This window comes from Oncorhynchus nerka, linkage group LG21 (assembly GCF_034236695.1).
Source record: "Oncorhynchus nerka isolate Pitt River linkage group LG21, Oner_Uvic_2.0, whole genome shotgun sequence".
In the NCBI taxonomy this organism is placed as follows: Eukaryota; Metazoa; Chordata; class Actinopteri; order Salmoniformes; family Salmonidae; genus Oncorhynchus; species Oncorhynchus nerka.
The window spans coordinates 16572388-16598375 of NC_088416.1; the positions used below are offsets into that span (position 1 = coordinate 16572388).

The 25988-nt window shown below is 40.4% G+C and overlaps 1 protein-coding gene across 1 annotated transcript in view; it reads left to right on the forward strand.

The window, feature by feature from the left end:
* Positions 1 to 23991, forward strand: part of LOC115103973 (potassium voltage-gated channel subfamily H member 1-like) — a 59404-nt gene extending 35413 nt beyond the window's left edge. Inside the window, exons 11-12 of the mRNA XM_029625052.2 lie at positions 3941 to 4137; positions 15720 to 23991. Of these exons, the coding sequence (XP_029480912.1) occupies positions 3941 to 4137; positions 15720 to 16607 (1085 nt within the window). The 3' untranslated portion in view covers positions 16608 to 23991. The remainder of the gene's footprint in view (positions 1 to 3940; positions 4138 to 15719) is intronic.
* Positions 23992 to 25988: the final 1997 nt, after the last annotated feature.

Genomic DNA, 25988 nt, shown 5'->3' on the forward strand with positions numbered 1-25988 from the left:
AACTTAATTATTTACTTAGGCGGAAATCTACATACATCTAACAGGCATTATGCAACGTTTCCACATGCAAATAACCCTTAATGGCCAAACATCGTTCAAAGCTGTATACAGTTGTTTGTTTGTGGTGTGACCGGTTGGTCCGAAACAGTAAACTTCAGTCATAAATGTCTTTTTTTTTTAATGAAGAGTTCTCCCCCTCTATACTGAACAAATATATAAATGCAACATGCAACAATTTCAATTATTTTTACTGATTTAGTTAATATAAGGAAATCAATCATTTGAAGTAAATTCATTAGGCCCTAATCTATGGATTTCACATAACTGGGCAGGGGCACAGCCATGGATGGGCCTGAGAGAGCATAGGCCCACCCACTTGGAAGTCAGGCCCAGCCAATCAGAATAAATTTTTCCCTACAAAAGTGCTTTATTACAGACAGAAATACTCCTCAGTTTAATCAGCTGTCCGGGTGGCTGGTCTCAGACGATCCCGCAGGTGTAGAAGCCGGATGTGAAGGACCTGGGCTGGCGTGGTTACACGTGGTCTGCAGTTGTCAGGCTGGTTGAATGTACTGCCAAATTCTCTAAAATGATGTTGGAGGCGGCTTATGGTAGAGAAATTAACATTCAATTATCTGGTAACAGCTCTGGTGGACATTCCTGTAGTCAGCATGCAAGCTGTACGCTCCCTCATCTTGAGACATTTGTGGCAAAATCTGCACATTTTAGAGTGGCCTTTTATTGTTCCCAACACAAGCTGCACCTGTGTAATGATCATGCTGTTTAATCAGCTTCTTGATATGCTTCACCTGTCAGGTGGATGGATAATCTAGTCAAAGGAGAAATGCTCACTAACAGGGATAAAAACAAATTTGTGCACAGAATTTGAGAGAAATATGCTTTTTGTGTGTATGGAACATTTCTGGGATCTTTTATAACAGCTTATGAAACATGGAACAAAAACTTTACATGTTGCATTTATATTTTTGTTCAATATTTATTTTTCCCCCAGTCTATTTTATTCACAAAGCTATATTTACCCAGTCATTCAAATCTGTATTGTACATCTCCAAGTTCTGAGGAAACTATGCAGTATTCAGTTTTTTTATGTATTATTTCTTACATTGTTACCCCAGGAAATCTTAAGTCTTATTACAAACAGCTGTGAAGAACTATTGGATATAAGAGCAACATCAACTTACCAACATTACGACCAGGAATACGACTTTTCCGAAGCGGATCCTCTGTTCGGACCACCACCCAGGACAATGGATCTAATCCCAGTAGCCGACCCAAATCAACGGTGCCAGAGAAGGACCAGATGTCCAGTCTCTTGATAACAAGATAGAAGAAATCTGAGCAAGGGTTGCCTTCCAGAGAGACATCAGAGATTGTAACATTCTCTGTTTCACAGAAACATGGCTCTCTCGGGATATGTTGTCGGAATCGGTTCAGCCACCGGGCTTCTCCATGCATCGTGCCGACAGAGAAAAACACCTCTCTGGGAAGAGGAAGGGCGGGGGTGTATGCTATATGATTAACAACTCATGGTGTAATCATAACAACTTACATGAACTCAAGTCCTTTTGCTCACCCGATCTAGAATTCCTTACAATCAAATACCGGCCATTTTACCTACCAAGAGAATTATAGTCACAGCTGTGTACATTCCCCCTCAAGCAGACACCAAGACAGCCCTCAAGGAACTTCACTGGACTCTATGTAAACTGGAAACCATATATCCTGAGGGTGCATTTATTGTAGCTGGGGATTTTAACAAAGCAAATTTGAGAAAAAGTCTATCTAAATTCTATCAGCATATTGATTGCACTATGCGCAGGGGTAATACACTCGACAACTGCTACTCTACCCCCGGTCCTCCCTTCATAAAATCCGACCACGACGCCATCTTGCTCCTACCGTCTTATAGGCAGAAACTCAAACAGGATGTACCAGTGACAAGAACCATTCAATGCGGTTCTGACCAATCGGAAGCCACGCTTCAAGATTGTTTTGATCACGTGGACTGGAATATGTTCTGGTCAGCCTCAGAGAACAACATCGACCTATACGCTGATTCGGTGAGGGAGTTTATAAAGAAGTGCATTGGAGATGTTGTACCCACTGAGACTATTAGGGTCTACAGGATATTACAGACTACAAAAAGAAAACCAGCCACGTCACCGACACTGACATCACGCTTCCAGACAAACTAAACACCTTCTTTGCCCACTTTGAGGATAATACAGTGAAACCGTCGCGGCCCACTAAGAAGGACTGCGCCCCCCCTCCCTCTCCTTCTCCATGGCCGACGTGAGTAAAACATTTAAACTTGTTAACCCTTGCAAGGCTGCTGGCCCAGACGGCATCCCTAGCCGCATCCTCAGAGCATGTGCAGACCAGATGGCTGGTGTGTTTACGCACATATTCAATCGCTCCCTATCCCAGTCTGTTGTCCCCACATGCTTCAAGATGGCTGCCATTGTTTCAGTACCCAAGAAGGTAAATATAACTGAACTAAATGACTACCGCCCTGTAGCACTCACTTCTGTCATCATGAAGAGCTTTGATCATATCACCTCCACCTTACCGAGTCCCCCTAGACCCACTTCAGTTTGCATACCGCCCCAACAGGTCCACAGATGACGCAATTGCTTGCACATTGCCCTATCCCATCTGGACAAGAGGAATACCTATGTAAGAATGCTGTTCATTGACTAAAGCTCAGCATTCAACAGTACCCTCCAAGCTCGTCATCAAGCTGAAGGCCCTGGGTCTCAACTCGGCCCTGTGCAATTGGGTCCTGGACTTTTTGACGGGCCGTCCCCAGGTGGTGAAGGTAAAAGACAACATCTCCTTTTCGCTGACTCTCAACACTAGGGCCCCTGTTCACCCACGACTGCGTGGCCATGCACGCGTCCAACTCAATCATCAAGTTTGCAGACGACACAACGGTAGTGGGCTTGATTACCAACAACGACGAGACAACCTACAGGGAGGAGGTGAGGGCACTCGGAGTGTGGTGTCAGGAAAACAACCTGTCCCTCGACGTCAACTAAACAAAGGAGATGATCGTGGTCTTCAGGAAACAGCAGAGGGAGCACCCCCCTGTCCACATCAACGGGACAGCAGTGGAGAAGGTGGAAAGTTTTAAGTTCCTCGGCGTACACATCACGGACAAACTGAAATGGGTAGTTGTTGTGCAATTGTTAGATTACTTGTTAGATATTACTGCACTGTCAGAACTAGAAGCACAAGCATTTCGCTACACTCGCATTAACATCTACTAACCATGTGTATGTAACCGATAAAATTGGATTTGATTTTGTACTGTAACTCCAAAAGCTCCCATAAGCTGTCTGATGCATTTCATCAATTAAATTTGGACACGGGAAAGGGACAGATTTGTATTTTCATGTGTGAAAAACAAAAGGTCTGCATATGTGTTAATAACCATGGCTTATAGAGTCTTGGCTAATACTTTTTTAGATCTGTTTCCAGAAAAGTAGGAGCTTGGTGGAGTGAGGGATGCAGCTTGACATTAGTAAGAGGTGCAATATGTTGTTTACAGCTCAGTACAGGGTCTGTTTGCCTTGTAGGCGACAAGGCTTCTACAATTGGTATCACAAATGCACTGTGTATCATTTCCCCCCCGTTGGTCTCAAACTAGTTATTTTTTAAATGAGCAGTTAAATAATGCACTCTTTTTCAATGGTCAATTTCTTTGTTTGTTAACATTGTACAGGCAGTTTGCAATTGAAGCACATTTCAGCAAAGAAGTATGACCTTGGGCTTTTTACTTTGTATTACCATGAAAGGCTGCAAGATTTGCTTCATGGCAGTTAGATTCATATCATTGTGGATGGATGGGGTTTCCCTTGTTCTCATTCACCTCACTATTTATCTCTCCCCTTTCTATCTGCGGTTTTTATCTTCACAGGAAAGGGAGACGTGTTTGGGGACGTCTTCTGGAAGGAGGTGACCCTAGCCCAGGCTTGCGCCAACGTTCGGGCCTTGACTTACTGCGACCTCCACGTCATCAAGCGTGACGCTCTGCAGAAGGTTCTGGAGTTCTACACGGCCTTCTCCAACCACTTCTCCCGCAACCTGCTGCTCACCTATAACCTCAGAAAGAGGGTAAGCTGCCCGGGAGCATTGCTCTCTCTCTGACTGTGTCTCGATGGTCTCCAATAGCTTATTGATTGGCAAAAAGATTGGATAGACTCCTAAGTTATGTATTTTTCACCTATCCAGTCCTTTCTGAACAGTGGTCTGGAAGGAAACAAGAGCTATTTAAGAATCTCTCTGTGTCCTGTAGTTCAAAAAAGCAAAGGTGATGGCATCTCCATCAATGAATGGTGCTCTTATTTATTTTAAAAAGCTGACACTTCAACCTCAATTGATCTTTCTCAAAGCTTGCTTTTTTGGTGGGTGTGGCACCTTCTCTTTATGGGAACTGCTTAAAGATAGACGCAGCAATATTTCATCATCAAACACAGTGGGGCAACTTTTGGCTTGACATCAACAACAGCCCAAAAAAATGTAATTCTGCCTTACAGGCATAAACAACAACAATCTGCCAAAACTGATGTCATTGCTGAGTCTACCTTCATCATGCAGAGTCAGTTGTACTGAGTGTCTCACACTTAATTTGTGATTCTGGCCTTGCTGTTTCACCATAGTTAATCTCATTCCCAATGCTCGCAATAGCTGGGGACGAGATTCTCTGTGAAATGTGTCTTAAAAGACCTTTCTTGGACCAAAAGGAATTGAGATCGAAATAGTGGCCAGTTCCCGGTCTTTGTGTTGCATAGTACAATATTTTCTTTCAGGGACAGGTAAAATGCACAAAGTGATATTTGACAAATGTTGAATAATTACTCAATAATGAATTCACCTTGTCCTCCATTTTCATCAAAATGTCCTCGTCTCTTTTGTTTTGTCATTTTACCTGTAAAAAGATAAGGCCTCTAAACAAAGTATCAACTCCAGTATGCACCATCAACCCAGGTCGCTTGTGTTAAACGCATTGCTCCAATAAGGGTTAACTCACTTAGGGGGAACCGTAAGGTGGGCTTATTAGCGAGGATTGTTACAATATGACATTCATCATGGTGTTTGAATAGTATATTATAAATACATTATTTGACAAATTATTATTGATGCAGATTTATTGATTATTTGTTAATGTTGCATTTGTTTTTACAAATGGTCCGCAATGTCTTATTGATCTGAATATCAGTGCTATAATCTTCTAGCCTTTAACCATTGACTTTTTACACCCACTCAAACACTCAAAACTTGTAAACTGAGAACATCACTGAAAACCCACAGCATTTCTGAAATTGATTCAACTTTGCTGAAGAAAACACAGCATATTAACGAGGACATAGCTTATTCATCAGAAGGTGCTGTTGATTCATCAAGATGCAATCCTCTGTCCTTGTCGTCATCATGCAATTCAAACTTGAGTATATGTTAGGCAATAGAGGTCATGTTGACTAATACGATGACTCACTTTTACCGCATATCCTATTATGGTTCGTCACGATCTGCACCCTTAGCCGTGGTGTATGCGGTTTCTTGCGGTCATCAAGGTTATTGCTTTGTTTAGTCTAGAAAAGCTTTCAGGTGCATAAAGCCTCTTCAGACAGCCACTAATCCACCGTACTTTTCAGGTTAGGCAACCACAGGGGTTGATTTGGCTAAAACCTGCTGTGAGGTATGATACAGGGCAGTGATCATTAGGCACCAAATTGAAGAACTACCTGGACCTGTCCAATTAGAAACGCTCATTGATGATTTCTATCGTGTGCCCTAATGAACACGACCCTGGTTCCGCCATAGTGTCGTGGTGCCCCTTTCTGTAAGTTATACCCATGGAATCAGTAACACACCAATTGATGGGCCAATTCTGGAGGCCCATCATAATAGGTTTTGATGTCTGTCGACAACCACAATTTTTCATAGACCTTTGCATTAACGCGAGCTGATTAGGCATTTAGACGGTGAATGTCGATAAGGTCAAATATTGATGAGTATACTAAGTCATATCGATTTCAGAAATACATTGATTGCATAATTGACACACTAGATACAGTTGAAGTCGGTAGTTTACATACACCTTAGCCAAATACATTTAAACATTCCCTGTCTTAGGTCAGTTAGGATCACCACTTTATTTTAAGAATGTGAAATGTCGGAATAATAGTAGAGAGTGATTTATTTAAGCTTGTGGGTGGGTCAGAAGTTTACATACACTCAATTAGTATTTGGTAGCATTGCCTTTAAATTGTTTAACTTGGGTCAAATGTTTTGGGTAGCCTTCCACAAGCTTCCCACAATAAGTTGGGTGAATTTTGGCCAATTCCTCCTGACAGAGCTGGTGTAACTGAGTCAGGTTTGTAGGCCTCCTTGCTCGCACACACTTTTTCAGTTCTGCTCACACATTCTCTATGGGATTGAGGTCAGGGCTTTGTGATGGCCACTCCAATACCTTGACTTTGTTGTCCTTAAGCCATTTTGCCACAACTTTGGAAGTATGCTTGGGGTCATTGTCCATTTGGAAGACCCATTTGCGACCAAGCTTTAACTTCCTGACTGATGTCTTGAGGTGTTGCTTCAATATATCCATATAATTTTCCTACCTCATGATGCCATCAATTTTGTGAAGTGAACCAGTCCCTCCTGCAGCAAAGCACCCCCACAACATGATGCTGCCACCCCCTGTCACGTTCTGACCATAGTTCTGTTTTTTATCTTTGTTTTAGTATGGTCAGGGCGTGAGTTGGGTGGGCAGTCTATGTTTGTTTTTCTATGTTGGTTTTTGAGTTCGGCCTAGTATGGTTCTCAATCAGAGGCAGCTGTCAATTGTTGTCCCTGATTGAGAATCATACTTAGGTAGCCTGGGTTTCAGTTTTGGGTGGTGGGTGTTTGTCTTCCGTGTCAGTGTTTGTCGCCACACGGGACTGTTTCGTTAATTTCACGTTTGTTTTGTATTTCGTAGTGTTCAGTTTATGTTTTAAAATAAACATTATGGACACTTACCACCCTGCGTTTTGGTCCTCTGATCCTTCTTGCTATTCCTCCTCGGAAGAGGAGGACGATATCCCTTACACCCCCGTGCTTCATGGTTGGGATGGTGTTCTTCGGCTTGCAAGCCTTTCCCTTTTTCCTCCAAATATAACGATGGTCATTATGGCCAAACAGCTCTATTTTTGTTTCATCAGAACAGAGGACATTTCTCCAAAAAGTACGATCTTTGTCCCCATGTACAGTTGCAAACCGTAGTCTGGCATTTTTATGGCGGTTTTGGAGCAGTGGCTTCTTCCTTGCTGAGCAGCCGTTCAGGTTATGTCGATATAGGACTCGTTTTACTGTGGATATAGATACTTTTGTACCTGTTTCCTCCAGCATCTTCACAAGGTCCTTTGCTGTTGTTCTGGGATTGATTTGCACTTTTTGCACCAAAGTACGTTCATCTCTAGGAGACAGAACGCGTTCCCTTCCTGAGTGGTATGACGGATGCGTGGTCCCATGGTGTTTATACTTGCGTACAATTGTTTGTACAGATGAATGTGGTACCTTCAGGTGTTTGGTTCATCCTTGGGAGCAATTTCCAGACTTGTGGAGGTCTCCAGTTTTTTTCTGAGGTCTTGGCTGATTTTTAAAATATTTTTCCATGATGTCAAGCAAAGAGGCACTGAGTTTGAAGGTAGGCCTTGAAAAACATCCACAGGTACACCTCCAATTGACTCAAATTATGTTAATTAGCCTATCAGAAGCTTCTAAAGCCATGAAATCATTTTCTGGAATTTTCCAAGCTGTTTCAAGGCTCAGTCAACTTAGTGTAGGAAAACTTCTGACCCACTGGAATTGTGATACAGTGAATTATAAGTGAAATAATCTGTCTGTAAACAATTGTTGGAAATATTACTTGTGTCATGCACAAAGTTATTTGCTCAAGGGCACAATGGCTATATGTGGCATATTAGATGGTCTTATAACTGATGTTTCATCAAACAATACCCCATCCCTTAAAACATCTTATGGCTGTAGGGGCAGTATTGAGTAGCTTGTATGAAAGGTGCCCAGAGTAAATGGCCTGCTCCTCAGTCGCAGTTGCTAATATATGCATATAATTATTAGTATTGGATAGAAAACACTCTGAAGTTTCTAAAAGTGTTTGAATGATGTCTTGTGAGTATAACAGAACTCATATGGCAGGCAAAAACCTGAGAAGAAAGCCAAACAGGAAGTAGGAAATCTGAGGTTGGTCAAAGGTACAGGGAATATTTATAATGTGATTTCTGTTGACTCCAACATAGCGGATAATTGTATTTATTTTCTGAGCACCGTCTCAGATTATTGCATGGTTGTGCTTTTTCCGTAAAGTTTTTTGAAATCTGACACAGCGGTTGAATTAAGGAGAGGTATATCTATATTTCCATGTCTAACAATTGTATTTATTGACATTTATGATAAGTATTTCTGTAAAATGATGTGGTTCTCTGCAAAATCACTGGATGTTTTTGGAACTAGTGAACGTAACGTGCCAATGTATACTGAGATTTTTTTATATAAATATGAACTTTATCAAACAAAACATACATGTATTGTATATCACAAAGTCCTATGAGTGTCATCTGATGAAGATCATCAAAGGTTAGTGATTCATTTTATCTCTATTTGTGCTTTTTGTGACTCCTCTCTTTGGCTGGAGAAATGGCTGAATTGTTTTGTGAGTTGGTGGTGACCTAACATAATCATTTGTGGTGCTTTCTCTGTAAAGCATATTTGAAATCAGACACTGTGGTGGGATTAACAACAAGATTACCTTTAAAACGGTATAAGATACATGTATGTTTGAGGAATTTTAATTATGAGATTTCTGTTGTTTTGAATTTGGCGCCCTGCACTTTCACTGGCTGTTGTCATATCGATCCCGTTAACGGGATTGCAGCCCTAAGAAGTTTTAAAGGCACAGTCAACTTAGTGTATGTAAACTTCTGACCCACTGGGATTGTGATAAATTATAAGTGACATCTGTCTGTAAATAATTGTTGGAAAAAGTACTTGTGTCATGCACAAAGTTAATGTCCTAAACCGACTTGCCAAAACTATAGTTTGTTAACAAGAAATTTGTGGAGTGGTTGCAAAAACTAGTTTTAATGACTCCAACTTAAGTGTATGTAAACTTCCCGACTTCAACTGTAGGTTTCCATCCAATTGGCGACAGATTTTCATGTGAATATTCAAAAATATGCTTAAAGAAAATATGCAAATTTTCCCACCAGTGGCGTTTCCACCAAAGTGATTTGTTGCGGATAAAAATCTGTGCATGATGACCTAGTGCACACAAAATGTACTCTTATCTTAAGTTTTCATCTAGCGAATAAAAGTATAATCTAATGTGGCTAATGTGCTTCCATCCCATTTAATCATAGTGGGAGGACCACACACCATATCATCGTGACTCCAAGTTTGCTTTGATATGGTTATTATATCAATATTTGCGTATAAAGGCATTTCCACAGCCATTTCTTGCATAATTAATTTTACTGACACAAAAAGGTCAAACCGTGTCAAACGAACAAATCTGTCGGCATTTAGGCAATTGTACCAAAACTTCCTGTTTCCATCACAGCTGTCGTGTTTTTTATATTTTTTATACGGTATGACTTTTTTAGTCGCATAAAAACTGTGGTTGGAAACATGGTTTATGTTACGTAAGTTTAATGAACGAACTATACACTGGAGAGACGGGACCAGATTCACCAACAAGGATTGAAGTAGCTTCCTATATGTGTACTTTCTTTTTGTTGGGTGGTTTACTCAGACCGGTTGTGAAAAGTGAATCATTAGGAACACACCCATTGTGGATATATCTTTACAAAATGAAATGAGCTCTTAGCAGAGATACTGAGATATGCAGTCTGGATTTATTTTGGAAACTTAATTTTCATGCAAGTTTATAAACCAAATTTAATGACACATGATCAAAAGTTTCCAAGGCTGTCAATTTATTAGTTAAAAAAAATAAATAGCAATGCAACTATTGACATTGCAGCATAATCTGAGGTGAGAGAAGGGAAATGCTTAATATACACTACCGGCCAAAAATACCTACTCATTCAATGGTTTTTATTTTTTTTGTTGTTGTAATTTTCTACATTTTCTACATCTACATTAACCTCTCCTTCCAGACTCACATTAAGCATCTCCAATCCAAAATCTCCAATTCCTATTTCGCAACAAAGCATCCTTCACTCATGCAGCCAGCCTCGTAAAACTGACTATCATAACGATCCTTGACTTCGGCGATGTCATTTATATCTCCCTCTATGTCTTATATCTCCCTCTCTAACTTTAAGCATCAGCTGTCAGAGCAGTTTACCGATCACTGTACCTGTACTCAGCCAATCTGTAAATAGCACACCCAACTACCTCATCCCCATATTGTTACTTTTCCTCTTTCTCTTTTGCAAGTGTGTTAATGCTCCAGTGTTAATGCTAAATTGTAATTATTTCGCCTCTATGGCCTATTTATTGCCTTACCTCCCTACTCTTCTGCATTTGCACACACTGTACATAGATTTTTCTATTGTGTTATTGACTGTACGTTTGTTTATGTGTAACTCTGTGTTGTTGTTTTTGTCGCACTGCTTTGCTTTATCTTGGCCAGGTCACAGTTGTAAATGAGAACTTGTTCTCAACTGGCCTACCTGGTTAAATAAAGGTAAATATATATTTTTTAAATGTAGAAAATAGTCAAAATAAGGAAAAAGCTTTGAATGAGTAGGCATTTTAAATCTTTTGACCGGTTGTGTATATAAATATTTCACTTAGTAAACGCTTTTATCCGAAGCAACATACAGTACAGTGAGTGGATACATTTGTTACATTTGACAAGAGAGCTGCTTTCAACTTCTTGTCTTATAGTGCCTGCAAGATGGATGTCAAATATGCATGAATCTTTAATATCACCTTTATTTAACTGTTACATCATATTCATTAAATAGTTATGGATTACTCATTCAACCTCAATCCTCGCCCCTAAAACTTTTCGCAGTTCTATCAACTTACCTGGTAAAAGAAGGTTTACAATTCATAAATTCTTTATCTAGATTGTCGGGGCCCCATTCCAAGTATGGAAAAGCATGCATTACTTTCACGTGAATCATTCATTGATGTCAGTGAGAGACTTGCATGAAAATGTTTGTCAAACCCACAGATCTAAGGTTAGAAATACTGCCCCTTAGTGATGTTAATTGTTTCCAAATCATGTTGCACAAACCAAGGCCCTTGAGATTTGCATAAAGTTTTAAAAAACATGATATTTCAGAAGGGGAAGTAACCTAGGTGGTGAGTGGGGGAACTCCTTCAGGGCGATGGTCAGATCCTCTTCTCTGTTCTGCTTTACCATGAAGATGTTTTTTTAATCTATTCCCTTCTGTACCAGAATTCATAAGGTCAAGGTGAGAAACAGGAAGTGTGAAAGACCTCCAGTATTTCAGTTGAGTGCAGCAGCAAGGGACTTTGCACAAAAAGTGATTAATAGATGAACACAAAAGCTCTGGGAATATATTGTTACAACAGAGAGACATTAGTCACTTGTTTGATCACTGTCCATGCGCCAATAATTGGAATTTGTAATCAGTCATTCAATTAATTTTCATGTGTATATATTTTTACAAATGAAGTGGTCAAAAAGAAAGCATGGGCCTCAAATCCACAAAGAGCAAAGGTGACTGGAGTAAAAAAAAAGACCCTCGACCCTTGAGAGGTAAACCCATACCTCTCTGACTGACTGATCAGATAGTTCAGGGTTCATAATATTGACCACCAATGTCAGACAGTTGTCCTTTAAAGGCAAAGTCAAAGCAGAGCCTGGCAATGTTGCCAGCACAGCATGGTGGAAGCCAGCCAACAGGGATAAAAAACACTACAATCATATTCCCTCACTGTATAGTATTGGGCAATACTTTACTACTACAATACAGTACCTATAGTACTACCACATACCACCACTTCCATGTTGTGCTACAATGACTACTACTGCTACTACAGCTACAAAGTACATAACTATTAAGAAGATAAGTAAACACCAACTTTTTGATCATCAGTCTCTCTCTTCTTCCCATTATCTTTTTCTCCTCTTTATTTCCCTTTAGTTGTCTCTATCCCTCTCATGGCCTCTCCCTTCCCCTGATCGATCTGAAACCCAGCCCTGCTGCATGGGACCCGTTCTGCCGCACTGTGCAATAACGATCTCCTGTGTGAGAAATGACCCTGACTCGCTTGAGGAGGCACAGTGCTGGTCTTCCACCTGCAATATTGCATCCTCTGCAGTTGCTTCACAGGACAAATCTTTTGACATTACACACCAGGATTTACAAAAAGAATCCCTCTACTCTATAAAGTTCTTATGTCTTTTTCACCAATCGAATATATCTCTATTAAGAAACTCTACGAACATTTTCCTGGTGAAGTTTCGGCCAATATTACTGATCTTGTGAGAAATGTGGGATACAGGTCTGGGATACGAGTCTAAATCGAATCTAAATCTAATACAATAATCTGGTGGACAACATTATTTGTGCTGTATTTCCTAATAACACATTGATTTACATGATTTCATGACCAACTGTTTCATAACATTGACCAAGTAGCTACAATAATCCACTCTACAAAGCATTATGTACCAACTACTCTCTTGTTCTTCATATATGTTAATACATTGTCACGATTCAATTTCATCAGATGAAATGGCTAAATGAAAACAACTAGGGTAATAAAGATATTGATCACATGGTTAATGTCAAAAATGATTCTGGGAAAGCCTCTGCAGTCTGTATGACCACATGTAATCATGATCTGAGAAAGGTCTCACTACTAACACGAGATACTGAGATTGATCTGTCACTACATGGACTATGGACACATTTTCTCGTTCGCCGTACTGAATCTCAAATACTATCATGGTCATGAACAAATGAATATTAACTGAATGAATCTGCCACATTCCTAGAGACAGATAAAGATGGAGACTGGTATGGGCAATGTGGCGACCTCTTGTAGCCATGATTTAGACATATTACAGGTGAGTAATTGTAGAGCTGTAATTTGTTGAAGATGGAACTCTACAGCTGTAGAGTGGGCACGATTACCGTATAAACGAATGGTTATGGATGAAGACCGTCTGAAAATAAGTTACATTTTAATGTCACGTACACAAGTACAGTGAAATGCCTTTCTAGCCAGCTCTAAAACCCAACAATGCAGTAATCAATATTTAGTACTAAAATAACATTGAAGTACAACAAAATACATACAAAATAATAAAATAAGAACATGAGTTGTAAGCTAGCTACTGGGTCAGTTCCAATACATGTGCAGGGATACTGGAGAGGTACATACAATGCCAAAGTATTCATAACCCTTGACCTTTTCCAAATGTTGTTGTGTTGCAGGATTAATAAAAAATGTATTACATTGATTTGATTATCACCCATTTGTTTAGACATTTTAGCAAATTTATTGAAAATGAAATACATACAAATCATTTACATAAGTATTCACACCCCTGGGTCAATATGTTAGAATCGCCTTTGGCAGAGCTTTGCACACATGGATTGTACAATATTTGCCAATTTATTATTTTCAAATATTGGCCTGTTGGAAACTACAACTCCCTACTACATTACACAGTTCAGGCTAGATATGATTTATCTCTAGAGAAACTGTGTAATGTGTGCATTGAGCTCACAGAAAAAAAATGAACAAAGGGAATTTAAATAATTGAACAGACGTTGTTTATTCGATCAGCACTACTTTTTAGCCATTCTGAATCCTTCCTCAGGTCAAGCAGTTATCTCAGCTCTCTGGTCTGCCAAAAATACCAAAGATCTGATTGGCTGTTCAGGGGATTGTGCTTTATGAATACACAAATGTAATTTGCACTGTGGGATAGTCTATGCCTTTTGGAGCAGTCTTTGGAGAAGAGTCTGAATGTGTATTAGACATTGACGACCTCTGTTTGAACGGACAGCTAAAGCTGCATTTTGCATGCTTTGAGATGGAAAGTTATTGGGTTTTGATTGTGACCCGTGCTTCGCCTTAATCTGGCAAGTTTGAATAAAGCGTTGCTTAAAGCATTTAGATAGGCATTGGGTCAATGTTAACCTCACCCACTTCACTCTTAAATATCTGATGCGAAGAGAAAACCAATTCATTTCAGTTACTTGGTTAGACTAATACAATTTCAAGGTTTCAAATAAATGCTCTCAAAACCATACCTGTGCTCATAGCCGCGGGAAGTAGGGATGCACCCCTTGAAAAATCTTAATTTAAATTATTATTATTTTTTTTTACAAAACTAGTGCACTGGGCCTTTAATAGTCTTGTATTAGCAAACCGATATAAGATTTGTCCTTTTTGATTATGTTTCCTATCCCCAACATTACTTATTTCTGTGTTTGTATTGTTTTATGTGCCATGAATTCAACGTGGTACAATATATTCATCCATTTTAAAAGGGGTCACACTTTGCATTTCCACTGCCTTGATAAATAACTATGGTGAGGGGTAGCTGCTTTACTTTTTGCCGCTACTGCTTTGTGTTTGTGCTGAGTGCACCTAAATAAAGACCACTGTGTTACATAAACACAATGCAGACTTCTTGTTCCTGCGAGCTTCCAGCTGGCCATTCAAAATGTAATAAATAAATAAATGAATGAGACAATCAAAACCCGCACTGATATTTTTAGGGCAGTGAGCGGTTGTCCTCGGAGTAGTAGCCTACTAGTCAATGCTAACGTGCCAGTTCCACATGTTTATAGTAATGATGTTGCACAATATTACCTACATTTGATCTAATTAAACATTACCACTTCCAAACTCTCCACGAAAGAGATTTGAATTAGTGAAACCTGGTTAGTCAGTGCCAAATTAACTATTCCCAAATGCCAACACTTTATTGTTCCAACACTTTAACTTTCTGAAATAATTACTGTACATCTTTCTTAGGACATCACCACCATCTGACCCTCCATGTCGAAGAACATTTCATGATTCGGGATATGCCCTTTTAGTCCCCGTAAAAAGAGAAATCTTAACGCTACAGCGTACAATGACTTTTTAGACGGTTCTGTGCTTCCATCCTGTTTCAATGCCCCTGTGCACAAAGTGAGGTCCATACAGAAATGGTTTGTCTAGATCAGAGTGGAAGAACTTTACTGGTCTGCACAGAGCCCTGACCTCAACCCCATCGAACACTATCAGGAATGAATTGGAACGCCGACTACGAGCCGTGCCTAATCGCCCAACATCAGTGCCCGACCTCACTAATGCTCTTGTGGCTGAATGGAAGCAAGTCCCAGCAGCAATGTTCCAACATCTAGTGGAAAGCCTTCCCAGAAGAGTGGAGGCTGTTATAGCAGCAAAGGGGGACCAACTCCATATTAATGCCCATGATTTGGAATGAGATGTTTGACGAACAGGTGTCCACATACTTTTGGTCATGTAGTGTATGTTGGAGGCTTAGGGACATTATGCTATTTTCCTTCAGTTTAGAAATGTTTAAGTTATAAGTGTCCTAAGAAATTACTTAAAGTCAAAATACTTAAAGGGTTGAGTAGATGAGTAGCAAATGTCATTTTGGACCCAATGATTTTAAGATGGGCTTGATCCCAACCTGATGTTCTGATTTCTTGTTACAGATAGTGTTCCGGAAGATCAGTGATGTGAAACGTGAGGAAGAGGAGATGCTCAAGAGGAATAACGAGGCCCCTCTGAACCTTCCTCCGGACCACCCCGTCCGTCGCCTCTTCCAGCGCTTCCGGCAGCAGAGGGAGGCGCGACTGGCAGTGGAGCGAACCTGTCAGGGGGAGCCACCAGACGTGGAGAAGGGCACTGTCCACCTGGAGCAAACCAAGGGCCATGAGGTCCTCGCCTCCACCAGCATCATCCTGGTGACCGAGAGCCCTGCTACTCCCACAGCTTCATCCACATCTTTGTCTTTGTCCTCCAGGCCCTCTAGCCGAGTCATGCTTCATGCCCCTGCCATCCAAAACGGCAACCTCATAGGCTGCAAGTCCGCAGAGCCTGCGCCAAAGACCAAAAAGGGCTGGGGTCGTTTCAAGGAGTCTGTTGTGAAAGCAGAGTCGTGGAGCAGCGTTTCTAAGGCCGAGTCCATGGAGACCTTGCCGGACAGGACTAAGTCCCATAATGAGATGTCTCTCAAGAAGACGGACTCTTGTGACAGCGGTATTACTAAGAGCGACCTGCGCTTAGATAACGTGGGTGACGCCCACACTCCGCAGGACCGGAGCCCTGTGCAGTCAGAAGGGAAGCTGGTTGTCTGTCCTATACCCGTACAGACCATGCACGCCTCTTTCCTGGAGCTGAAGCAGGAACTTAGGGGAGACATCGGGTCTCTTAATGGCCGCATGGCGGTGGTGGAGGCACAGCTGGCCGAGATGCTTCAACTACTAAAATCGAAAAAGGCCTCTAGTTCGAGAAAAGCCTCTCACTCATCCAGTTTCTTTGAGATGTCACGACCAGCATCCCCCAATTCCCATAAGGACGACAGCTTCTCACAATCTTGACACTGCATGTTTTGGCAGTCTATGCAGTGTTTCCCAACTCCAGTCCCTGATTACCAACAACAGTACACATTTTTGTTGTAGCCCCGGACAAGCACTGATTCCTGATTCAACTTGTTAATGATCAAGCCCTCAATGAGTTGAATCAGGTGAGTTTGTCCGGAGCTACACCAAAAATGTGTGCTGTTGGGGGTACTCGAAAGTGAGTTGTGAAACATTGGTCTATGGAACATGAAGTGAATGCATCCTAGAATTCATCCAGGAGCTGGCTGCGGTGTCGCAAAATTGTGAGAGAGGTTTTGTGAAGACTTGGGCAGTAAGATGTTCCTAAATTAATACAGATGAGTAAATGAGGGATTTTCTCACCATATTATTATTATTAGATATAGGGGTAATCTCGATATTAAAAAATGCACATCTGGATTATCTCTGCACCTTGAGGTACATTCTGTGCGATATTCCATCAATCTACTTTTGTAGGGGTTCAAACTGTAAACCGCATAAATAACGCTTTTGTTGTCTAATTTCTTTTCAATTGGATTCGTTTTAGTTTTAATTTGGTCACACTTTTCACATGGTAAAATGACTTAACCCCTTAAAGGAGGTTTTCATCAAATCTGTGCACTCAATTGAAATTAGCAATAATATTTTATTGCATTGATATAGTTTTTCACCTGGTCTCAAAGCACTTCAACTTGCAGGGAGTGATGTGGCCATGATAACATGAGCAGTGTGGAGCAACAGCGAAGATGCACATATCTGAAATGACAATGTCCACAGCGAAGATGCACATATCTAAAATGACAATGTCCACAGCGAAGATGCACATATCTAAAATGACAATGTCCATTGTTATTTACACCATTGCTCTCTCCTTGTGGTATTAAAATGAAGGGAAATTAAGGGAAAATCATGATTGTGAACTTTCAATGTATGGTGGAAACCATGGCATCTTTTCAACCAACATCCATCCTAAATTGTTATGGGAAGAAATCAATGTGAATTTGTCTAAACTATGAAACCTTTGTGCATTTTGGGTCATCACTGTTGATATAATATGCAAAGTATTGCCATCTATATTGTGTCTTTAGCATTTAAATTGCAATGTTAAAGGAGTAAAAGGAGATACTTGTACAGACAGGTCCAGAATTATTGGAACCCTTGATAAAGATGGGCAAAAAAGACTGTATAAAATAAACAATACAAATACTACAATTGCTCAGAGAAAGAGATTTTGTTTAACAAATAATAATTGTTTTCTCTAAAAAAAAATAGGGATCCCCCCCTGTTTTCAATATACTCCGGCACCCTCCCCCTTGCGTGGATAACGGCACAGACTTTTTCTGAAATGTTTTATGAGATTGGAGAACACATTGGGAGGGATCTTAGACCATTTCTCCATACAGAATCTTTCCAGATCCTTGATATCCTTTGTCTACACTTATGGACTGCCCTCTTCAATTCAAACGGGGCGGCAGGGTAGCCTAGTGGTTAGAGCGTTGTACTAGTAACCGAAAGGTTGCAAGTTCGAATCCCCGAGCTGACAAGGTACAAATCTGTCGTTCTGCCCCTGAACAGGCAGTTAACCCGCTGTTCCTAGGCCGTCATTGAAAATAAGAATTTGTTCTTAACTGACTTGCCTAGTAAAATTTTAAAAAATTAAAAAACCACAGGTTTTCATTGGGGTTCAAGTCCGTAGACAGAGAGCCGTTGCAAAATATTGATTTTGTGGTGAATTAACCATTTCTTTGTGTATTTTGATATGTGCTTGGGGCCTACTGTCTTGCTGGAAGAGCTACTTGCGGCCAAGTTTCATCCTCCTGGCAGAGGCAACAAGGTTTTTGGGCTAAAATGCCCTAGTGCAGTACTTGGTAAAGTTCATGATGCCGTTGACCTTAACAAGGGCCCCAGGACCAGTGGAAGCAATATAGTTCATAACATCAAAAGATCCACCACCATATTTTAAAGTAGGTATGAGGTTATTTTCTGCATATGCATTCTTATTTTGAAGCCTAACCCACCACCCCTGTGCGTGGCCAAAGAGCTCTATTTGCACAGGTTCCAATCCAAGTGCCAATGCAAACTCCAAGCGTTTCCATTGTGAGTTGCTCTCAATTAAGTTTTTCTGGCAACCCTTCCAAAGAGCCTATTTGCATGGACGTGGCATCTAATTCTAGATTTAAAGACTTACTTGGTGACCTGAAGTTTTCCATAATTTTCTTTACCTCCCTTTACCTCTTAATTGTTGACATAATAGTGGTAAGTGGGATATTTGTTTTTTAAGCTATTTGTTGTTCCTGTTGTGAGTTTTTCGCATTTTCCCATGGCGATTGATGATACATTTACATGTGTGTTACCTCATTTTAGAAGTTAACAGGGAGCCATGGAAGACCACAATACAGTTATTTAATGAGATTAATTTAAAAAGTAGAATGAGAATGTTAATGCAGATTTTGTTTGTTTTTATAAGAATCTTTAGCGGTTCCAATCATTTTGAACTGTATCTTTTTAAAATATATATTTTCTCTGTGCAATTGTATTAGTAGAAAAAAAACAGTTTACTGTGCACTTGGGAAGTTTTCAGACCCCTTGACTTTTTCCACATTTTGTTACGTTTACAGCCTTATTCTAACATGGATTATATCGTTTTTTCCTCCCCTTTTCAATCTACACACAATACCTCATAATGACAAAGCAAAAACTGATGTATAAAAAGACTACTGAATATCACATTTACATAAGCATTCAGAACCTTTACTCAGTACTTTGTTGAAGCACCTTTTGCACTGATTAAAACTTAGTCTTCTTTGGTATGATGCAACAATCTTGGCACACCTGTGTTTAGGGAGTTTCTAGAGATGTTTCTCTGCAGATTCTCTCAAGCTCTGTCAGGTTGGATAGGGAGCACCGATGCACAGCTATTTTTTATAGCAAAGATACACCCCCTTAGTCTACATGACAAACAACAGATGTGTGGAATGGGTCACATGGTTAGGATTTGTATGAAAGAAATTAATCATTCACAGCAGACTATCTACTGTAAAGACTGTTCTCATTGTGTGGAAACCAGAGTCTGGCCTCCAAAACAAGGTTCCCTTCATCATTATCCATACCCGAGCCATCTCTCCCTCGTACCTTCCAGTCAGACTTGAGCAATCTCCCTCACATGAATGGAATGTGGCTTGTTAGGTTTATCACCTAAGGCATCGTAAATCTACTATCAGCATTAAGCCCCAGAGGCCCACTCTCAGTTCACACATTCACATTAGAGGTCTAAGAACCCTATTCTGTTGCAAAGAACAACCATTTTATGCAATAACAGTATTATAACATAATCTTGTAGTTTTGCTCTCATAACCGTCGCCCCAGTCTGAGGTCCTGAGCACTCTGGAGCAGGTTTTCATTAAGGATCTCTCTGTACTTTGCTCTGCTCATCTTTGCCTCGATCCTGACTAGTCTCCCAGTCCCTGCCGCTGAAAAACATCCCCACAACATGATGCTGGGGATGGTGCCAGGTTTCCTCCAGATGTGACGCTTGTCATTCAGGCTTGTCATTCAGGCCAAAGAGTTCAAGCTTGGTTTCATCATGTTATCATGATGAATGTCATGTTCCTTTTACTGAGGAGTGGCTTCTGTCTGGCCACTCTACCATAAAGACCTGATTGGTGGAGTGCTGCAGAGATGGTGTTCCTTCTGGAAGGTTCTCCCATCTCCACAGGGGTACTCGAGCTCTGTCAGAGTGACTATCGGGATCTTGGTCACCTTGCTGACCAAGGCCCTTCTCCCGATTGCTCAGTTTGGCCGGGTGGCCAGCTCTAGGAAGAGTCTTGGGGGTTCTAAACTTCTTCCATTTAAGAATGATGGAGGCCACTGTGTTCTTTGGGAGCTTCAATGCTGCAGAAATGTTTTTGTAACCTTCCCCAGATCTGTGCCTCAACACAATCCTGTCTCTGAGCACTACAGACAATTCCTTTGACCTCATGGCTTGGTTTTTGCTCTGACATGCATTGTCAACTGTGGGACCTTATATATAGACAGGTGTGTGACTTTCCAAATCATGTCCAATCAATTGAAGTGACCACAGGTGGACTCCAAGTTGTAGAAACATCTCAAGGATGATCAATGGAAACATCATGCACCTGAGCTCAATTTTGAGTCTAATAGCAAAGGGTCTTAATACTTATGTAAATACGTTATTTATGTTTTATATTTTTAATACATTTGCTAAGATTTCTAAAAAACTGTTTTCGCTTTAATTATGGGGTATTTAATCCATTTTCAAATGTTATCCATTGTATAATAAGGAAAAAGTCCTTAAACAAAATGTGGAAAAAGTCAAGGAGTCTGAATAGTTTCCGAATGCACTGTATACAGTATTTTTTGCTAATTTCATCAAGGGTGCTAATAGTTTTGCACCTGAGTGTGTGGCATTTACAGATTATGTATAAGGAATATAATGAGGACATTCTCACAGTTGCACTTTTGTCAGTTAAAGACACATTGTAGTCAATGCATGAGAACTGCATCTGAATGTATTTTCCTTGAGCAATTCTAAAAGACAGAAAATGAATCAGCATCTCCCAATGCCCTTGACACTTTCCCTTTCTATTACTTTTATTAACTGACCAACTTGACCTCGGGTTGCCTTGAGTACATATTTGTTATTCATGAAATAACACCAATAATTGAAATTAGTAAACAAATTGGATTCAATTCTTATTTTTTTGCATCTTCTACAGTATGTCTTTCCTGCAGCCTCGTTTGTTGTGTGCATGATTACACCACAATGTTTGTACTTGACCTTAAAACTGTAATATCCTGTGTGCACTGTTCTGGAATTTCAGATTTGAAGGAATACTAATAACAATTGTAAGGACTAATAATGAATAGTAAGGAAAGTATTCACACCCCTTGCCTTTTTCCATATTTTGTTGTTACAGCCTGAATTTAAAATGTATTAAATGTAGATTTTTGTTTTGTTACTGGCCTACACACAAATACCCCGTAAAGTGGAATTATGTTTTTAGAAATGTTTACAAAAATGAAAAGTTGAAATGTCTTGAGTCAATAAGTATTCAACCCCTTTGTTATTTCAAGCCTAAATACATTCAGGAGTAAATATATGCTAAAGTCCCTCTGTGTTCAATAATAGTTTTTAAACATGATTTTTGAAGGACTACCTCCTCTCTGTACCCCACACATACAGATAATTGTAAGGTCCCTCAGTCGAAGCTGTGAATTTCAAACACAGATTAAACCACAAAGAACAGGGAGGTTTTCCAATGCCTCACAAAGAAGTGCACCTATTGGTAGATGGGTAATAAAACAAAAAACAGACAATGAATATCCCTTTGAGCATGGTAAAGTTATTACATTTTGTATGTTGTATCAATACACCCAGTCACAACAAAAATACAGGCGTCCTTTCTAACTCAGTTGCCGGAGAGGAAGGAAACCACTCAGGGATTTCACCATGAGGCCAATGGTGACTTTAAAACAGTTAGAGTTTAATGGCTGTGATAGGAGAAAACAACTGAGGATGGATCAACAACACGTAGTTATTCCACAGTAATAACCTAATTGACAGAATAAAAAAATATTCCAAAACATGCAGTAAAGTAAATATTGTAAAAGTAATACTGCAAAAAATGTGTCAAAGCGATTAACTTTTTGTCCTGAATACAAAGTGTTATGTTTGGGGCAAATCCAATACAACTGCAGGTAGTCTAGAGGTTAAGAGAGTTGGGCCAGTAATTTAAAGGTCGCTGGTTCGAATCCCTGAGCTGACCAGGTCAAAAATGTGCCCTTGATCAAGGCACTTAACCCTAATTACACTTGTAAGTTACTCTGAAAAAGAGCGTCTGCTAAATTACAAAAAAAATGTATAACATTACTGAGAACCACTGTCCATATTTTCAAGCATAGTGGTGGCTGCATTATGTTATTTATGGGTATGCTTGTAATCGTTAAGGACTGTGGAGTTTTTCAAAACAAGAAATACATGGAATGGAACTAAGCACAGGCAAAATCCTAGAGGAAAACCTGGTTCAGTCTGCTTTCCACCAGACACTGGGAGATGAATTCACCTTTCAGCAGGACAATAACCTAAAACACAAGGCCAAATCTACAGTAGTTGCTTACCAAGAAGACTGTGAATGTTCCTGAGTGGCAAAGTTACAGTTTTGACTTAAATCTGCGTGAAAATCTATGGCTATACCTGAAAATGGTTGTCTAGCAATGATCAACAACCAATTTGACAAAGCTTGAACATTTTTGAAAATTGTTGCACAATCCAGGTGTGGACAGCTCTGAGACTTACCCAGAAAGACTCTGTAATTGCTGCCAAAATTGTGATTCTAACATCAAATTGTATTTGTCACATGCGCCGAATACAACAGGTGTAGGTAGACCTTACAGTGAAATGTTTACTTACAAGCCCTTAACCAACAATGCAGTTTTAAGAAAATAAGTTTTAAGTAAAAAACGAAATAACAAATAATTGAAGAGCAGCAGTAAAATAACTGTATTGAGGCTGCTCTATACAGGGGGTACCGGTACAGAGTCAATATGTTGTGGCACAGGTTAATTGAGGTAATATGTACATGTAGGTAGAGTTAAAGTGACTATGCATAGATAATACACAGAGAATAGCAGCAGTGTAACGGGGGGGGTAACTGCAAATAGTCTCGGTAGCCATTTGATTAGCAGTTCAGGAGTCTTAAGGCCTGGGGGTAGAAGCTGTTAAGAAGCCTTTCGGATCTAGGCATAGCGCTCGGGTACCGCTTGCCGTGCGGTAGCAGAGAGAACAGTCTATGATTAGGGTGGCTGGAGTCTTTGAAAATTTGTAGGGCCTTCCTCTGACACCGCCTGGTATAGAGGTCCTGGATGGCAGGAGGCTTGGCCCCAGTGATGTACTGGGCCATACACACTTCCCTCTGTAGTGCCTTGCGGTCGGAGGCCGAGCAGTTGCCATACCAGGCACTGACGCAACCATGCTCTCGATGGTGCAGATGTATAACTTTTTGAGGATCTGAGGACCCATGCCAAATCTTTTCAGTCTCATGTGGGGGAGGGAATAGGCTTTGTCGTGGCCCCTTCACGACTGTCTTGGTGTGTTTGGACCATGTTTGTTGATCTAATCAAGATATTAGTGTTTCATTTTTATTTACAAATGGTAAAAAAAATCTTAATATTTTGTGTAGATCGTTGACAAAAAATAAGAATTAAATCCATTTGAATGCCACTTTGTAACAACAAAATGTGAAAAAAGTCTAGGGGTATGAATACTTTCTAAATGCACTGAACATGTTATTCTATTCACATACTGTCAAAAGATTAGTATTTGTAAAATGTAAAATGTTCATATTAAATTATTTTGTACTTTGGATTCATTTTTTCCCCCTTTACAGTAACTTCCCTAGATAACCTAGATTATCATTTATTTCAAGTCTCATTCATTACTGTGAGCACCAAGGAAGTTTGCTGCTGAAGTTAGCTCTTATAAAGCTCTTATTTGGCCTATACCACCACGCTCAACAGTTTCCTGTGTGAATCAAGAATGGTTCACCACCCAAAGGTCATCCAGCCAACTTGACACAACTGTGGAAAGCTTTGGAGTCAACATGGGCCAGCATCCCTGTGGAACCCTTGACACCTTGTACAGTCCATGCCCTGACGAATTGAGACTGTTCTGAAGGCAAAATTGGGTGCAACTCAATATTAGGAAGGTGTTCCTGTTTGGTACAATTTTCTTCATCAATCTACATACAATACCCCATAACGACAAAGCAAAAACAGTTTTTAGACATTTTGGAAATATCACATTTACAATAAGTATTCAGACCCTTTACTCAGTACTTTGTTGAAGCACCTTTGGCAGTGATCACAGCCTCGAGTGTTCTTGGGTATGACGCTACAAGCTTGGCACACCTGTATTTGGGGAGTTTCTCCCATTCATCTCTGCAGATCGGGATTGGGAGCGTCACTGCATAGCTATTTTCAGGTCTGTCCAGAGATGTTAGATCGGGTTTAAGTATGGGCTCTGGCTGGGCCACTCAAGGACATTCAGAGACTTGTCCCGTATCCACTCCTACATTGTCTTGCTGTGTGCTTCGGGTTGGTGTCCTGTTGGTAGGTGAACCTTAGCCCCAGTCTGAGGTCCTGAGCGCTCTGGAGCAGGTTTTCATCAAGGATCCTTCTGTACTTTGCTCTGTTCATCTTTCCCTCGATCCTGACTAGTCTAGCCTACCGCTGAAACACATCCCCACAGCATGATGCTGCCACCACCATGCTTCACTGTAGGTTTGTGATCTGTGATCTGAGTTTTTTTAGATGCCTTTTGGCAAACTCCAAGTGGGCTGTCATGTGCCTTTTACTCAGGAGTGGCTTCACCAAGGACTTATTGGTGGAGTGCTGCAGAGATGGTTTTCCTTCTGGAAGGTTCTCCCATCTCCACAGAGGAACTCTGGAGCTCTGTCAGAGTGACCATCGGGATCTTGGTCACCTCCCTGACCAATGCCCTTCTCCCCGATTGCTCAGTTTGGCCGGGCGGCCAGCTCTGGGAAGAGTCTTGGTGGTTCCAAACTTATTCCATTTAAGAATGATGGAGGCCATTGTGTTCTTGGGGACCTTCAAGGCTGCAGAAATGTTTTGGTACCCTTCCCCAGATCTGTGCCTCGACACAATCATGTCTCGGAGCTCTATGGACAATTCTACCTCATGGCTTGGTTTTTGCTCTGATATGCACCATCAACTGTGGGGCATTATATAGACAGAGAACCTTTCCAAATCATGTCCAATACATTGAATTTACCACAGGTGGACTCCAATCAAGTTGTAGAAACATCTCAAGGATGATTAATGGATAGAAGATGCACCTGAGCTCAATTTTGAGTCTCATAGCAAAGGGTCTGAATACTTATTTAAATGTTTTTTATATTTTTATTTATATATTTTAGAATAAGGCTGTAACGTAACAAAATGTGGAAAATGTCAAGGGGTCTGAATACTTTCCGAATTAACTGTATAAATGCTTCACACTTTACTTAACCATGTGTGAAGTGTATAAGGATCAGTCAGTCAAGGTTCCATTATAATCAGGGTAATTACTCTGCATAATTGAGGGTCAATTATTAAATCAAAGATAACTACAAATAATGATACAATTAATTTCATTGTCATATTAAGACAAATTGAAATTCATACCCTAACACACTAAACTGCAGTGGGTAAGAGGAGCCATTAGACTGGCATATTTGATATTCTGAAGACTTACAACAGGGAATCACACAGTATCCCTCTGGAAATCCCAGCTCTCCCTCCCTCCCTCTCGTTTGATGATCTGCAATGCAGTGCCAGGTCTTCCACCCTCCTCCCCCTTCTTCT